Source organism: Hypomesus nipponensis, chromosome 2 (genome assembly GCF_054491055.1).
Source record: "Hypomesus nipponensis isolate SF chromosome 2, ASM5449105v1, whole genome shotgun sequence".
Lineage (NCBI taxonomy): Eukaryota > Metazoa > Chordata > Actinopteri > Osmeriformes > Osmeridae > Hypomesus > Hypomesus nipponensis.
The window spans coordinates 21,570,115-21,588,064 of NC_140362.1; the positions used below are offsets into that span (position 1 = coordinate 21,570,115).

The 17,950-nt window shown below is 45.5% G+C and overlaps 1 protein-coding gene across 1 annotated transcript; it reads right to left on the reverse strand.

Annotated features, from left to right (window-relative positions):
• Nucleotides 1-67: 67 nt before the first annotated feature.
• Nucleotides 68-12,974, reverse strand: LOC146301598 (BAR/IMD domain-containing adapter protein 2). Its single transcript, XM_084668898.1, has 15 exons — nucleotides 12,336-12,974; nucleotides 10,078-10,245; nucleotides 9,638-9,713; nucleotides 8,909-8,995; nucleotides 8,140-8,201; nucleotides 7,940-8,011; nucleotides 7,532-7,669; nucleotides 6,722-6,874; nucleotides 6,344-6,520; nucleotides 5,527-6,187; nucleotides 4,835-5,033; nucleotides 4,649-4,714; nucleotides 3,772-4,012; nucleotides 3,649-3,689; nucleotides 68-3,235 (listed from the first exon to the last, which is right to left on the reverse strand). The coding sequence occupies exons 2-15, from the start codon at nucleotides 10,123-10,125 to the stop codon at nucleotides 3,163-3,165; spliced, it is 2,094 nt and encodes a 697-aa protein (XP_084525024.1). The 5' UTR covers nucleotides 10,126-10,245; nucleotides 12,336-12,974; the 3' UTR covers nucleotides 68-3,162.
• Between the last annotated feature and the right edge of the window lie 4,976 nt (nucleotides 12,975-17,950).

The window sequence follows — 17,950 nt, forward strand, 5'->3', positions numbered from 1 at the left end:
AGTTTTTAAAATATTTCACACATATGGGTTGGATGGTAAGTGTTCTCAAGTAAGAGCAACACACACATAGTAATTAAAATGTTTATTAAATTTCTTCTGAAAACAAAAAATACAATGATGCCATGTAAGAACTTTGTGTACAAGTCAGTGCTCTACAGAAACGTGTTGAGATTCCAAAACATCACAATGATTTTACTGTGACCATCAATTCAGTCTATTCAATGCAAGATCTGGCAAAGAACACTCAGCATTGATATTTCATACTGTCGTCTTTGGGAGCTTAACAGATGCCATGCAACCATCAACACATTCTAAATCAAAGTTGGCTTATTCTTGAACAGTGCACTGGTTAATCTCAACCTCTCATAGCTCTTAAAACTAACATTTGTTAACATATTCAGGCCTGTTTCAATACCCAGCAATGACTTGATTTGTATGTTGAAGAATTTACTGTCAGGACAGAACATAACAGCTGTTTTAAAAGTTAGCCCTTGAAAACCCGATGAGACAGTTCTTCATATGAAGCCACTGTTGGTAAAACCACCAGTTGAAGATTTTAAAACATACAATTTACAATCAAAACAGAACTGACTGCAGTAAACTTGAGAGAATTGTCTGTTTCCAACATAGGTTGGGAAAGTAGGACTACAATAACAAGGCAGTTTTCCACATTTGCATGTTTTGACTCCTTTAACAGGTGCAACGTTAGGAAAAATATAAGGCAAGTTATATAAGTTCACATATTTGAGCACTTTTTACATTATACATGTGATCTCACTATAATCAATCATTCTTTTTCAAATCAGAATATTTATTAACTGTTAGAATACCAATAGCAAAACAGCTGTCATTGGAAACTGGCATGCAATATTATGAAATGCTACAAGTTACCAAAATATAAGAACAAATTTGTTTCATTTCTTTGCCAATATGTAAATACACTGGTAAAACATTTTAATGTATAAAATAATTGGAAATCAAAACAAACACATCTAAAATTCCTGATTTTCGCATTTCTATTAAATCGTTATTTTCAAACTCCGATTTACTAAAAGACATGACAACAGAGAACTTAGAGTAAGAGACGAAAAATACTACTTGTACATATAGTTTACCATTAACACTTGCTCACACACTTTTCAACATCCCGTATACATTCTTCATCACTTCCTAAGTTTCATTTCAACATAAACACAATCTTATCATCACTGTTGACCTTAACATCCTTCTGGTAGGTTCTGTGTAGTTTGCCATTGGTAAACATGCAACTAAGATTAGCTAGGTGTCAACAATCTGTTTATAAAATGAATTGAGAAGACACTGGTGAAACGCAAAGACAAGCACTGAGACCCTTATATTTTTTCACGTCAATACTTTAACCTGTTGTCAGTTTCCCCAACCTACTTAAAGTAATGCAAAGCATCCACTTAATTCACCACAGTTCCTTAGCACATCCATCTGTCAAACCATGTTCACAGTCCCCATCACAGAGTTCATACAGGCTCCCTCCTCCTTCTGGAAACATCTTTCTGTCGACCAAACACATCGCCAAGGGTTTCTCATTTCTGTTTGTTTCCCCTGTTAGAGACTACAAGTGCTCCCGAGTTGGTGTTATTTCAAAGAGCAAAACTTTCCAAACCAACAACATCTTGATTTTAAAAACACTTTAGATTAACAAAATACTTAAAAGTTGTTCATGAACACATCTCAAGTTCACGGGACAACTTAATCAGAAGAGAACAGTGATTTGACCATTTCTGCATAAACAGCAAAGCATGAATCCTGCATAATGTCAACATGTAATAGGAACCTGTCCTTTTATAAAACATTGGAAAATGAAAACAAAACCTGATAGCATAGATATAAGCCATTACTGTCAATAGATCCTGCCATCAAGAATCAGTCCCTGAAACCACATTCTAACTAGAACCGCAAATACGGAACACCATAAATAGGAACTAGCAAGGATATTGTAAAAATGGTTGAAGTTTCTGAAAAATGTAAAAATGAATAAAATGTGAAAGAAAGAAAACTGTTGTAAAATAATACACAAAAGGTAACATAATAGATAGAAACGCACCATGTTTTTTCATGTTAGTGCTGAATCATCTAACTAAATAAAGTAGATGGTGAAATCAGATCGCTGTTACCTAACACCACAAACATAATTTATAATCTGTGGCTATATGTCTCAAACTTTTTCACGTTAATCAGGGGATTTTTTATTTTATTTTATTCAATCTTTTTACTATTTTTTTGTATTTCTCTGATAGCTGTCAACAATAGGCACAATACATTTTCCTTCTATTATCTATCAGTTTAATGACTATGATCATTAATTGTTATAAAGATTAAGTTTGATTCAAAGTGTAATTGGCTTTTGACTCTACAATACAACCAACTTAGACCTGTCCATGTGTTGAGATTTCATTCATCGGACTGGTGTAGTTCACTTTCAAATGTGTTATAATGACTAGCCTGTGGCACCTTTTAACACTTAAAACCAATCAGGCATAAGAAAACTAAAATCAAGTTGAATCAACATAATATGTTCACTTCAACGTTCCATGTTAGGCTCAATATAGCAATTGACCTCTGAGCAAATCAGTGACAATGTTTTTAATTCTAAAAGCATTGAATACTTAATATTGAAATTTAAACACCATCAAATTTTGGGGTTTTGAATTCACCTCTTCAAAATTGAAATATTAATTTATTCAATGAAAAAAAAAAGTCTGATCCAAAAATTCAAGGTTCGGAAATTCAGGTTGCTCAAATTCTCTCCTCGGGCCTCTCTCATCCAGGTGTAGCTGCGGGCTGTGGGGTAGTGGGGTATCCCATCATGTTGAATGATGTTGAATTATTTTGGCTCAAATTTTTTAAATCTGAATTTCACCATTTGAAATTTGAGCAGCATGAATTTTGTTCTATTTGAATTTCTAAAGCTTGAATTTTTTTTTTTACATTGAAATAAATTGATATTTACATTTGAGGTGAAGAGGTGAATTCAAAACCAACACATTTGGTGGTGTTTCAATATTAAGTATTCAATACCTTTTAAAATTAAAACATGATGTCACTGATTTGCATCCATACTGAGAACAAAATGAAAATACATCTGAATGTTTCACTGGCTCTCCATTGGCTCCCAGAGGCTCTGTCCTACTCGATGATTGGTGCCGAGCGATCGTTGGTCACCGTTTTCCTGAGTCGAACATGCGCAAATGGATTGTTCCTGCAATACGGGGAAATGCTAACGTAAACCAGGATAGTTTGTTACATATTCCTTTAGTACCGTGTTTCTCAACTGGCGGGTCCCGACCCAAAAGTGGGTCACGAGCTGGTGTGGAGAGTGACATGTGCTTCAGCTCCGTCAAAAATTTTACTTGAATTTTGATAAGTTACCGAACTTCCGATGGTGAGCTTTTATTTTGAAAGGTGCATTGGATCACACCTGCATTCACACACGCCTGCATTCAATTGAAATAAATGATAAAGGAAATAGTTTTTGGGTCATGACTCAATGAGCAAGGGCTAATGTGGGACATAAGCTTAAACCAGTTGACAAACACAGCTTTAATACATACCACATATCACACCATAAAGCTTTGTTCCTCTCGAAACATGTAAGGCCTACTGCTAATTTACCTGGTTGGGGAGGGTGGTGGTGAGCCAAAATCCGAGGTGAGCTGTAACAGAACCGACAAAAACAATCACATGAGAAACCTTCAAATCTCATGTTGTAAACTTAGAACGATAAGCCGCTTATACCTCTTGCATTAGCATCGACAGGGTGGGTCGATAAGCAGGTCCAGTCCATTCTGGCCCAGAGCCCTTGGCCCTCAGGCTGACTGGGTTTGTGTCAGCCATGCTGTAAGGACGTGGACGGAAGGTGCTGACCCTCTGGGGGGGTAAGGCATGCTCCTCCTCGGACTCTGGGGTGAGGGAGGGGGACACCAGCTTGTCCAGTTGGCCTGTGCTGGTGCTGTTGGCTTTGTATAGGAGCAGGGAGCTGGGTGAGGGAGAGAGTGAAGGGAGGTCAGAGAAGACAAGAGTATCAGGAACGTTAGCTCCAGTGGGCACCAATCGTGTTTCATCGACTGTGCTGTTGATGTTGGACAGCAAAGGGAGTCGAGGTGGTCAAAGTCTCGGGTAGAACCGGGAAAGACGACAATAGGGGTCATTGCTCAATCGTGCTCCCTTACAGGAACTGTTGTGTTTTTGACTGGTAACATGCCCACACTGTACTGCCACAATGAAAGGCAACATGTCAGAGAGAGGGTGGGAAGGTATATCTATATCAAAGTTCCAGTGACACTTCTCAAGTTCTGAGGAACAGACAAAGTTTGTTTTGCCTTTTTGTCGACACTGGCTATTGTCTGATGAATGTCAATAATGGGAAGGGAGGATTCAGGAGAGGAAGGATCTACAATTACACAGTCATGATGCATTCTCATTCTTCAACACCCACACTTCTCAGTTACTGGTGTCCCAACTCACACTGAAGAGAACCAATAACACATTCATCCAGCAAACTCTTTCATGCAAAGCGACGTAAAGACGGGGATTTGAACCTGCGACCTGCGGTTTTACCACCCAGCTAACCCCATCATCCCTAACGTGTGTGATTTGTGTCCGTAGAGCAGACCTGTTTTCCAGGCTGTCCAGGGTGCTGTGGTATGGCTGAGTGTAGGAGAAGGGGAACCAGCCTTTTCTGTAGGGGGGAGAGACAGACCCATGACATCACCATTCACAGAACACACACAGACAGAGTACGACCATACCAAACTGTGCTAGTTCGTCTGGATTGTGTGTGTGTGTGTGACCACCTCACCGTCCAGTCCGTTCATTCTGACCGTAATGCCAGCCGTCTCTAGGCTCAGAGATGAGGAGGTGGATGCCATCGCCAGGCAGGAAGTGAAGTAAGCAGGACCCGCCTCCTCCGCTACCCTCTGACCCCCCGGGGCCGTGGGCGAACATGGCCTCCACGCGCGTGGGCCCGGAGAGGGGGAGCACTCTGGGGAGAGTGGAGCCTGGGAGGAGAGGAGGGAGAGGGGGAGGGAGGGAGAAGAGGGGAGGGGGAGGAGAGGGAGGGTGAGGGAGGCAGAAGAGGGGAGGAGGGGGAGGGAGGGAGAGGGGGAGGGAGGGAGGGAGGGAGAAGAGGGGAGGGGGAGGACAAGGAGGGGGAGAGAGGAAGAGGTGGAGGGAGGGAGAGGGAGGGAGGGAGAGGGGGAGGGAGGGGGGAGGGGGAAGGAGGGAGGAGGAGGGAGGGAGGGAGAAGAGGGGGAGTAGAGGGAGGGGGAGGGAGGGGGGGGGAGAAGAGGGGAGGGGGAGGAAGGGAGAGGGGGAGGGAGGGAGGGAGAAGAGGGGAGGGTGGAGGGAGGGACGAAGGGCGGGCGGGCGGGAAGGAGGAGAGGGTGGAGAGGAGAGGAGTGGAGGGAGAAGAGGCGTGTTAAAATCACAGATGGAGTTAATGAAATAGCTATATAGGGCTGATTTAGGGACTTACCCTAAAGATGCACTCACCCATAAAGCCAGTCATCCGCGCCTCGCTGGCAGGTCTCCTGGGCAACGGCAACGTCGCCGTGGCATACACCTCTGCTGCTTTCATCAGCGTGGCATTATGGGATGGAGACGGGGCGTATCCTCCGCCGAGGGCCCCGTGCTGGTGCGGGGAGAGCACAGGGGTCATGGCCCTGGAGAGAGGTGCACTGTGGGGCAGTGGAGGACTGTGAGGGGCGCTCTGGGACAGAGGGAGGGTGAGGCCGTGCAGAGAGCTGTGGGAGGCTGGGGAGACCTGGTTAAGGGAGAGCACTGTGGAGGGGATGAGACTGGGGGACAGGTTGGAGATGCTGGTGGCCAGCAGCAGAGGGCTCTGCTGGGACTGACTTGAGACCCCAGAGGACGTCGGGGTGGATGTAGCCGGGCTAGCGTTAGCACTGGCGGAGCTGTTGGCAGGGGGGCTAGCTGTAGCGCTGATGGGTGAGCTGCTGTGTTGGGGGGCGTCTCCCCCTGTGGCGCCCCCGGAGGCTGGGAGGGGGCGGAAGGTCCCGGGGGAGCTCTGAGGGGGTGGGGAGTCACTCTGAGAGGAGGGGGGGAGCGGACGCTGCTGCTGCTGCTGCTGCTGCTGGGAACGACCACTGGAGTCTCCATTCGACAGGGGAGGGACTTCCTGTACTGACAACCTCTGATACAGAAAGAGAGAGAGAGAGAGAGAGAGAGAGAGAGAGAGAGAGAGACCAATGTACGAAGAGAGAGATAAAAGACATGGGATAAAGTTAAACACTAATTCGACAGAACTCTTCGCCAGAATGGTTTCACCTGATCTGTCCTCTGTCCTCACCTGCTCTGGCTGGCCGGTGCCCAGTTTGGCGTGGCGAAGGAGCTCCGCTATCCCAGAAGCCCCGGGGCCCTGCGGGGCGGTGTGGCGCAGCAGGTTCAACGCCCGCTCCGGCAAACGCGTGGGCTGAGAGCAGGACAGTTGCCATGAGGACAGCTTCTGGGACAGAAGCTCTCTCACCTGGAGACACATTTGGAGAAAAAGGGCAGTTGTTTTTTTTACTCCATTTATTTAAGACAGTAGAAAGAATGGTGTCACAACTAGAGTGTCCTCATGGAATCATGGTTGTCATACGTGTTTGGCTGTCACTACATGCATGTAAAGTGTATTATGGGCCAGCGTGGGAGAGGGGAGAGACACTGTTGTCGTGGAGACGGCTACCTTGCAGTGGTAGTTGATGAGCAGCTTGGTGACTGCACACTGTCTGTCCACGAGGAAACAGTAACGCCTCCTCTCCTCAGTCAGGGCCGAGCGGTAGCCCACGGCAACGAGGGTGTCCAGCTCGCCCTGGCGACGGCTCATCAGCTCAACGTACTGTCGGACAGACGGGAGGTTAGCAAACACACACACACACACACACACACACACACACACTGCAAGACGAGGAACAGAGACAGGAGGAGAGGAATGACCCTAAGAACACACTGCGAGGGAAAACACTGCGCACCAGAAGAGCTGAGAGGGGGAAGTGACGTCATATCCTGTGCTGCGGAACCACGATAACATGTCCATGTCGCAAAATATTGTCCCTCACCCCCTTAACCTTTTCTTCCAATTCAGCCTCTTTCTAATGTCCAGCGTTCTGCCTCCCGGCCCCACCCGTAACACCCTTTACTCTCCAAGCAAAGACCCTTCCTGGTCTCAAGCCAGATCTGCAGAGCCAGCTGCTCTTTAATCTGGCTCCCAGTGGCCTGATTTTCATACAAACAGGCACATTTAAACATGCTTAATCTACTGTGATTTCTAATGCCTAATAATGCTGAGTAAAGGGGTTGGATTTAAGACTTGAGGCTGTTTCTCAGATAATCCTCAGTGCAAACATCCCCTGTATGCATGTCAGCCGTGTCTAAGAGAAGGATATTCATCAAGTCTGCCTTCAAACTGTACCTGCATCTCTCTGTCTCCATACTTGTTCTGAAGGACGGTTACCTGCATCTCTCTGTCTCCATACTTGTTCTGAAGGACGTTTACCTGCATCTCTCTGTCTCCATACTTGTTGGGGTGGCGACTGCCCTGACTCTTCCTGCGAAGCTTCTTCAGCTGAGACTGACAGCGTTCGATAGACTCAGTCTTCGACTTTCGCTCAGACTGGTACTTCTTCAGCGTGGCCTGGTTTGAGAGAAGAGGGTTTGAGAGAAGAGGGTTTGAGAGAAGAGGGTTTGAGAGAAAAGGGTTTGAGAGAAGAGGGTTTGAGAGAAAAGGGTTTGAGAGAAGAGGGTTTGAGAGAAGAGGTTTTGAGAGAAGAGGGTTTGAGAGAAGAGGGTTTGAGAGAAGAGGGTTTAATAGAAGAGGGTTTGCGGTAAAAAGGTTAAGATAATAAGGCAACGATCAGATGATGACTGTTATGGTTTCCACAGCAGCAAATGTAGCTGAACTCACTGTTAGGTATTTGATATCCAGTTCCAGCTTCTGTTCCAACTGGGTGAGCAACTCGGAGTGAAAGAGCTTCAACTGTGGACCATACAGAGCCCATCAGTCAAGACATACGATGCACTTATCAATAAGCCAATCCATCACTTTCTGGAAGAGCCTCAAGAAATACAAGCACTAAAAACACCTACACACACACACACACTCACCACATCCTCCAGTTGCACCTGAATCTGCCTGTGAACCTCCGCCATTTGAAACAGAGTGTCTCCTGGAAGGATCAGCAGAACACAGGGAGGAAACAGAAATCAGAATGAGAACAATCTGCATCAAGACGTTTCCCTTTACTCTGCAAATACTTACAGGTACTTATACTTACAAGTACTTACTCTGAGCAAATATGAATTACAACACAGATTAGCCTTATACGGGGGTTAATGGACATAGAGAAGTTTATCAATTGGAATTTAGTCGATTAGTGGGGCACAGAACCTTTTCAGGGGACCTATGTAGCGGAATACTGTGATGGATTGGTTCAGTGAATGATTAATTTGATGATTATCAAAAATGATTTCATCTTATCAGTTCTGATCTCATCTGAAGCTGGAACTGAATCTACTAGGCATGGCTGTCAGCTGTTCATCTGCCCTGCCCTCCCACAACACAGCAGTCCTCCTACAACGCAGTCATTTGTGGTGTCTGTCTGGCATCTCTTCCTCCCTCCCTCCCTCCATCCCTCCCCCCAGCCTGCCTCCCCCACTGTTTTCAGCATTACAATGAGATCATGTGGTGTTGTTAATCTCTCAACAATGACCCTACTCTCTCCCTCACCCTTTATGTCTCTGCCTTCACCCTCTGTTCTCTCTCTCTGTCCTCTCTCTCTGTCTCTCTCTATCTCCCTCTCTCCCTGCCCCTCTCTATCTCCCTCTCCCTATCTCTCACTCCCAGTCCCTCTGTCTCCCCAGTTCACTCACTCACCCAGTTCCTTGGACCCCTGACTGTCGCTGGCCAGCTCTCCCAGTTTCACCAGAGCGTCGAAGTAGCCCTTGGCAGCCACGGTCACCCCTGAGGAAGGGAGCACGTTTGAACAAAGTGCCCAGTGTGACAAAGACCTTCTGTACACCATCTCTCACGCCAAACAGAGGTTGGGGCTCCAGGCTCCTCTAGGAATGCAGATCCGATGCCAGGAGAAGTCTAGCACCCCCGGCGCTAACGCTCAAAACCCAGCATACAAACATGGGGCCACCCAGATATCTTCAACCTCTATTTCTCTCACTCAGTAGGTGCAGCTAACACCTCAGTGTACGCTCTTCAAATACATTGACTTTCATACATGAATCAGTAATTGAACTGACGCTAGAAATCTTTATCTAGTTACAATTGAACCATCACCCGATACCCTAACCCTGCCATATCAGAATCAGAAGGGATTTTATTCGCCATGAATGTTTGCACAAACACAGAATTCACTTTGGCAGGGAGGTGCATACATTAAACATATAGGAATATTGAAACTTAAATATGTGGACTAACTATACAAAAGGAGCAAAGTCTAGCTAATACTAAGGGGGGTCTAGCTAATACTAAGGGGAATACAAAATCAAATATAAGTAGCTCAAATTTACAATCTAACCCTTAAAACATATGATGTTAAACACACAGCAAAAACACACATGATGACAGAAAGAAAGAATGAAGTTCACTCACCAGTCAGAGCTTTCTCATAGTGTTTCCCCATGGTCACAAAGTTCTTAAGACTGGGGTTGAACTGGTCCAGAATCCCCTAAACACACAACTCCACATCAGAAACAGGTGGTGCACTAGCCTGAAGAGGATATCCTGTCAAAGTAGTCATACAGAGCTTCTGTGAAACCGGTGCCTTTAAACTAGACATGGACAGGATACAGGCCACATAGACAGGTTACATATGGATAGCCCTAAAGCCTACCTACACTATTATTACTCTATCCTACTACTCTATTCGGTTGAGATCATTGGCAACAGATAGATAATTTTCACAAAGGCATAAAATAGGGCACTCGCTTGAATACATTCATACACAGTTCAATTGTTGGAAACAGACACAACTCTCAAGCATGCACGCACACACACACACACACACACACACACATACACACACACAGTACCTTATACACATTTTCCGTCATCTTGTTGACCTCTTCAGTGCGTGACATGCTGCTTCTTATCCGTGGTGTGAGTGTGTGTGTGAGTGTGTGTGTGTGTGTTAGACAGGTGTTGTCCTCTCAGTTTCCCTCCAGTCAAGAGCCTTAGTCTTTACAACAGCAGACAAACCCCTGCAGACAAACAAATCATGTCATCATGGCTTCTTCACTGTAGTTCTGCAGCTCCCATGCACAACACAGTGTTGCAGCCTGTCTCACTAAGGCCAAAGCCTGGATCTGGAGGACATGATATCACGGTCATCCTAACATCAGCCTGTCTCACTAAGGCCAAAGCCTGGATCTGGAGGACATGATATCATGGTCATCCTAACATCAGCCTGTCTCACTAAGGCCAAAGCCTGGATCTGGAGGACATGATATCACGGTCATCCTGACATCAGCCTGTCTCACTAAGGCCAAAGCCTGGATCTGGAGGACATGATATCACGGTCATCCTAACATCAGCCTGTCTCACTAAGGCCAAAGCCTGGATCTGGAGGACATGATATCACGGTCATCCTAACATCAGCCTGTCTCACTAAGGCCAAAGCCTGGATCTGGAGGACATGATATCATGGTCATCCTAACATCAGCCTGTCTCACTAAGGCCAAAGCCTGGATCTGGAGGACATGGTATCACGGTCATCCTAACATCAGCCTGTCTCACTAAGGCCAAAGCCTGGATCTGGAGGACATGATATCATGGTCATCCTAAGATCAGCCTGTCTCACTCAGTCTCACCCAACACACATTAGCCCTGCCATCCTGTCATGTCATCGCTTGAGTCAAGGCACGGCACAATGTAGAACTCCCTCACACACACACACACACATATACAATCACCTCAACACACAGGTGCATGGGTACACACACACATACACAGGATGTTGTCTGGGATGCTTGATAGAAGCCTGTGTCTTCAACAGTCAGGGTTAGATCCAACTCAACTGGCCAGTCACTAGGGTGATAAGGAGTCAGCGGAAAAGACAGCTGCATAAAAACCACTGCGTACCAGTGCAGAGCGTGAAAAATACATTCTGTCTGATATTCTGGAGGGTATCTTTACTCCTTACGACACTAAGTTACGTAGTCAGTCCTCTCACTTGACTTGGACTCGCTTGACGGGCAGCAGCTTTCAAGGAGCACATGACTCAAGCACAACAATGTCATTGGCCAGGGTGCTGACATGTGACCCTGCATGTCTGCGTCTCTCATGTCTAACTGAGCTGTTGCCCCTCTGTCTAAAAGGCAACCGCAGATTTATGATGCTAGATTCAGTGACACGAGCTCTGTAGATAAGGACAGTGGCATCTCCAAACCAAGGCACAAGTGTCAAGGAACTGAACAAACACTGGACACATTTTCCAGTCCAGGCAGATTGAGACAAGTGGTCCCGGGCCAGAGGAATTTGCGGCTGGTTTAAACGGCAAATGTCTCGCTCAACTAAGTTTTCCTTGCACAACCGCCTTTTGTTATTACAGGGAGATTACAGGGGAAACTGTGATCTATATCCCAGTAATGCTGCAGGACACAAAGAAAACTTTCTCATCTCCTCTAAGACTCTCAACTGCTGGAAAGGGAGGGATGGCGTCCTAAAAATGACTGATCCCCTATCAGGGTCCTGGGCTATCTCTTGATGTCAGTGTGATTTGGCCAAGGCCAGTGTTGCCAAAGTGATAATGTAATGGGCTGTCTCCTTCTCTTTCACCGCAGCAGGTTACAGTGGTAACCTGTGCGTAAGATGTGATAAGATGTAAGTGTCCTCTGAACATTGATCTAGTAATCCAACGATTTTCTTTGCCACGCGTTTATTTACACCCCTATTTCATTCAAACATTTAGGCCTAAATAACAGCTACAGCCGAATTAACAAGCGTTCAGGATAACCCTCCACAGAATTGATGACACTAGACTTCAGTATGGTAAATATCCTAAAGCAGGCCTTGTATGACCTCCACGATAATAATAAAAAATAAGAAAATTGTGCCTCAAGTTTATCAATGAAACACCCGCCCTAAATCTACCCACTTTATGTTGTTAACCCTCTTAAACAAGGCACATAATTAAAGTAAGAAAATCCAAAAGCCATTCCAATTTGGAAGAAATGTCTATACATTTCAAAATATAAAGAATCATCCCGCGATTCCATCCTAAAGCACCTGTTGATTTTCAAAACAATCCAATCTACACAAAATAAATTTTTGATACCAAGTAGAATCATACCTTTCCCGAGCTCATTGTCGAAACGCCGATGACAAAATGCCGCGAGACTGATTGTTCATGAACACTTCTTTTCTTTCCATTACTTTCCCCTCTTTTAGTGGGGGTTGTTTCACCCACCAGTGCACTAAATCTAAGTCTGCCCCTCCACCCTTTGGCTGCCCTCGTTCACTCTCTCTCTCTCTCTCTCTCTCTCTCTCTCTCTCTCTCTCTCTCTCTCTCTCTCTCTCTCTCTCTCTCTCTCTCTCTCTCTCTCTCTCCCCACTTTTTCCTCTCTCATTCCCTCTTTCACTCTCTTTACTCACACGAATCGGGGTCAGATTTTTGGTGCCGTTCTGTACCTCTCCTCATTGCTGAGCCGATTATCAACATGCCTTCACGCGCACAGCCCGGCCTGTAAAATCACCCCGGACCAACTGAACCCAGCCGCTCCCCACCGTTAGAACCGCAGGACCCGAACCTCTCAGCCGCTCTCCCTTTCCCTGACAATGTACCCTCTCTTTCACTCTCTGCCTCGCTAGGCTATACCCTCTCTCTCCCTCCCTCATTCACTCGGGCAGAATAACAATGAGCTAACGGGGACCCTGGCTGAATAGCGGCAGAGAGAATAATGACCTGAACTTTAATTTAGACCAAAGACAGCAGACCCCACAGTCGCGCGAAAGCGCATCACTGGCCTACATCCGCTAGCCCTTCATCACAACCCCCATTCATTCTCAGAAGTGTAGGGTTTCCTCAGATATCCGCACAACAGACTTAGATCAGATGCTTAGTTGTAACTATTTTGAATCATGCATGTCATACGTTTTTACAACACTTTATAAGAATGTTATTTTTCAATTTACAACGTTTTGCTAACTTTTTCTCAGTCCAGTACACTGGACTACAAATACACTGTAACACTCGCATGGAAGTTACATGTTTTAGTAAAAATATTTCACGTAAAACAGGCACCAAATCTTTTTTTTATGTATAAATAAACGGAGGCCAACCGTCCTGCAGTTGTTCAATCGCCATTAACTGAAGTCTTCATTTCCATGAATTGTGTTGTAATGATACAATGTCACCAACAGGTGGCAGCATTGGTTTGATCAGTGCACTCAAATGACCAAACCACAAATAGGGTCATATGTTGATGTATTAAACATTACAATAATACATTCGATTTGATTCATTGCATACCTGTAAAACCTTTCCAATAGGCTAGCTAAGATAAGCAAATGAACAGATCACAAATCGTGTAAAAGATTGATTAGATCTAATTGAGCCTAATCCCTTTTCTTGTCGTTTTCACTTCAAACCCCTATCAACCAGCTATCTTATTAGATGGTGTTCCATATTAGGGTTGGGTAAAAAGCCATACTCTCCAGGAACAGAGTTGGAAAGCCTTAACTGTACTCTGTTAGGTTTCTAGGTCAGTTGGTCGGTCTGTCATGGTGCCAGCAGGTGAGATGTCTGTCCCCGAGGCTCTGAGCTGTAAAGCCTGTTTGTCGGTGTTCACCTCCCCAGAGGCTGTGAGGCTGTGAGGCTGTGAGGCTGTGAGGCTGGGAGGCTGTGAGGCTGTGAGGCTGGGAGGCTGGGAGGCTGTGAGGCTGTGAGGCTGTAATGCTGTGAGGCTGTAATGCTGTGAGGCTGTGAGGCTGTGAGGCTGTGAGGCTGTGAGGCTGTGAGGCTGTGAGGCTGGAGTGACGCACGGCACAAGGGATCAGGAGGCTCCTCGCAACGCTCCGTGTACTAGCACCTCTCTCTCTCTCTCTCTCTCTCTCTCTCTCTCTCTCTCTCTCTCTGGATCTCTCTCCCTCTTCCTGGATCTCTTTCGATCCCTCTTTGTGGAGATTTAGGTCTTGAGTAAGGTGGTTCCAACCAAAACAAAGAGGACTATATTTATCATCAGGTGCAGCTAGGCCTCAGATTACTGGAGGTTATTATCCATTCATGCTGCAGTCTTGTTAATGTCACCTACTGTCTCAGTGACCAAGCCTTCGTAATGCTTTGTATTGGTTAACCCCCTCCGCTCTATCTCTCTCTGTGTTTCTGTGATCATGAGTTTAAGACCAACTGAACCTCACCAAATGTAATGAATAAGAATCCCTTTAATTTGAACAATATTTCCTTCCATTTGTCATTTAATAAAAATGTTTGCTGATTAATAAAGTTCTGAAAGTCCTGTTTCTGGGGTCTGTTCTCGTATGACTGTGAGGTGTCCTGTGTCTATGTGCTGTGTCTATGTGCTGTGTCTGTGTCTATGTGCTGTGTCTGTGTGCTGTGTGTGTGTGTGTGTGTCCTGTGTCTATGTGCTGTGTCCGTGTGCTGTGTGTGTGTGTGTGTCCAGTGTGTGTGTCTGTGTCCGTGTGCTGTGTGTGTGTGTGTCCAGTGTGTGTGTCTGTGTCCGTGTGTGTGTGTGCTGTGTGTGTGTGTGTGCTGTGTGTGTGTGTCCTGTGTGTTGCTGGGTCCTGAGCAGAGTAAGCCAAGTGTTGGAGGAAGGCTGACCAGGGTGTTTCCATTCTGCCTCAGTCTGGCTAATCTAATGAGCAGTAATGATTATTACACGCTCTCTGTCTATGACACACTCTAGATTTGTGCGCACCAGATGGCCAGAGCTATCCTGACAACTGCTGCCATATTCTCAGGAGGGACCTTGTGGTCTTCATGACGTGTTCATCCTCATTGGGTTTTGCTGTAAACTGTGGAAGAGATTCAGACTGTAGGAGGAGCTGTGACCCCTGACCTGTCACTGCACGGAGCCTCCACAGGCGTCGTCACCAGACACCCAACCATGTCGGATTCTTCCGGAAATACACAATTGGAGTTGTCAGTTTCAGGTTCATGCTGTTCTAAGTGGTCACTTTCGAAGGATGGGATCAGATAGGAGTGTAGTTGTGTGGTGGCTCTTCAATGGGATGAAACCGATTTAAGTTATTGAGAAATAATTTTGCGCGAACTATCTATTAACTATCTATTGAGTTATCTGGTAGTCTTGAGGCCAGCTAACCCTAACCCTAAAATGAGCTTCTCTTCAGAAGTTCCAGGAAAAGGTTGTCTAAAAAAGGCAGAGGTGTTGAACACAATAATCCGCAAACCAAAATGGCAGCGTTTGACCCAGTGACTAATTGTGTGCCATAGTATGTACCTGAATGGGAGCTGCCATCTGTTGGTCTTCCCGTCGTCCGCTCTCTGCCAGTCAGACAGATCCTGAAACCTAATTAAGCCAGTTATCCTTTATCTTAGATGTGTGTGAACAGTGTGGGAGTGTGTGTGTGTGTGTGGGGGGGGGTGTTGTGAATGTGGAAACCAATTACAATTTGTAATCAGTGGCATAGTCTTGTGTGAAGTATTGGGCATGTTGTCAATCCACCAAGCTGCTCCCCTTGTCCATTTGTCACCACTTATTTGAGGGTGGGAGGACAGGAAATGATTGTGAGCATGTGGCAGGCACACGCTTGTGGACTGTGTTACTGTAGACTATATCACTCGCTGCAAAAATCTATCTTTATTAAATTACATTTATTTGGTACAGTAGGACTGACTGTAAAAAAAAGGGGGAGGGGTGAGAGAGAAAGAGAGTGAGGGGGGAAGAGGGGGCGAGAAAGAGAGAGGGGGGGAGAGAGGGAGAGAAAGAGAGAGAGAGAGAGAGAGAGAGAGAGAGAGAGGGGGGATAAAGAAGAGAGGGGGGAGAGAGAGAGAGAGATAGAGACACAGGGAGAGAGAGAGAGAGAGAGAGAGAAAGAGAGAGAGGGGGGGGGGAGAGAGATGAGTTAAATCACTCCCCCTGGAGTAAATCTCCCACAATCTTATCAGTACCTGAGGAGAGCTTACTAGAGTAACTGGCAGGAAGAGGAGCGACAGACTGACAGTCAGGTACAATTCTGCTGTTTCTTGTGTTCACTTCATCAACTTTAGCTCTTAGATGAATCCAGGAAGTCCATTGTTTCCAGTCCGTTTGGTTTGATGTTGAACAGAGCTGTTAAACAGAGTATTAATAATGATGTATACTGTTCAGCAGATGCATGGTTAGCATACACCATGTATTTGTGTGTTCTTCGACTGTGGTGTGGCTAAACTACGTATGTAACCATTCCTGCTGGATGGGAGTCTCGGTTCGGACTTCCATTTTCCGTTATCAGTGGCTATAAGGTGAAAGATAAATCTGGTATTTCCGTGTTTGGATGGCCCTGTTGCTCACAAGATCTGAGGCAGATTTCTGCAAGGCGGAGTGGAGACTGGCTAAAGACGACACTAGTGGGAAACTGCAGGAATCAAGGTTTTGTTGACTAGTCATCATATACAGGAAATTCTCAGAGCCTTAGCTTTTTTGTATCATTTGTTGTCTTCTGCAGTGTTATGCAGGACTTACATTATTTATCGAGTTCATCAATGTTTATCTATGGTTGAATTATTTTCATTTGTTTAAAAAATTCAGTTTTATTTCAGTTGGACATTTTATTCACTTTTAAATTCAGTACCTCGTCAGACCTAATGACACCCGACGACATAGTACGACAATACTGTAGCACATTACTGTCGTCTTTGTGCGTGTTTTGTGCAAGTCGGCTTTTTGCTAAATCACTAATAGTGCTCGTCAGCTTTTGATTGGCCTCTAATCACAGGCTTTAATACCAACTTTAACCAGATGGTGCGGAAATGGTGAAGTCTGAACCAAGACGACCCCCCACACCCTCCCCCCCCCCCAAGACACACACACATTCTTCTGTAAACCCTGTTGTTTTGGAGTTTGTTAAAAAAATGCAATCAGGTTAATTGGGTGTTCTGTGGATAACGAATTTAGGACTGAGAGATACAAATGATAGGAGATTGAGTGTGACATGTGGGTCTGCCCCATCTGTCTCTTCGCTCTAAGCCCCGTGAATCAGAGGACCTGGTAAGAAACAGCTCCATCTCAGATAAGCTCAGACAACCGTTAGCACGCCTCAACACAGACCTTGGGGTCGGGAAGACTCTCTAACAGATCCCAGTCTAGTCAATTCATGGAACACAATCTAACATCCATGATAGGAATGGGTCATTGTGAGACATGTATAAAACATAATTTTTTAACTGTCTGAATATGTGCTTAAATTAACAACTGAATGGGTGGTGATCAACTGTCTCTAAGTTTTTTGAGCACACACACACACACACACACACACACACACACACACACACACACACACACACACCACTTTACAGCACACCCCTCTGTGGTTAGACCATGTCTGAAAGCGTCAGGTGATCTCCCTCACATCACTTCTCTGACAGTGTTAATTACTGTCGTCACTCAGTGATTGCAGCTGTCACCGTTAAAGACCAGAATACTCCCATGGACTAACTTCGCCCAGTCCAGCTTCGGAAACTCCCCCAACGAAAACTTGAGCTAACTGGGAAGTTATTAAAGATTTTCAGTTTGAGCTCATGCTGAGTTTAGGGATGTTTTTCTCCCTTTAGCACCGTCCCACAGTCATGACATCACGCTGTCTGTTCCAGGGCAATCCTACAATTAATCCCTAAAGCCTGTTAATGAAGCAACCTTGACAGAAGAATATGCACAAACACTGTCTGAGAACTACCCTAAGAGCTTCTATAGTCCAGTGAAACAACCAATTAAATGGTACAAGACACCA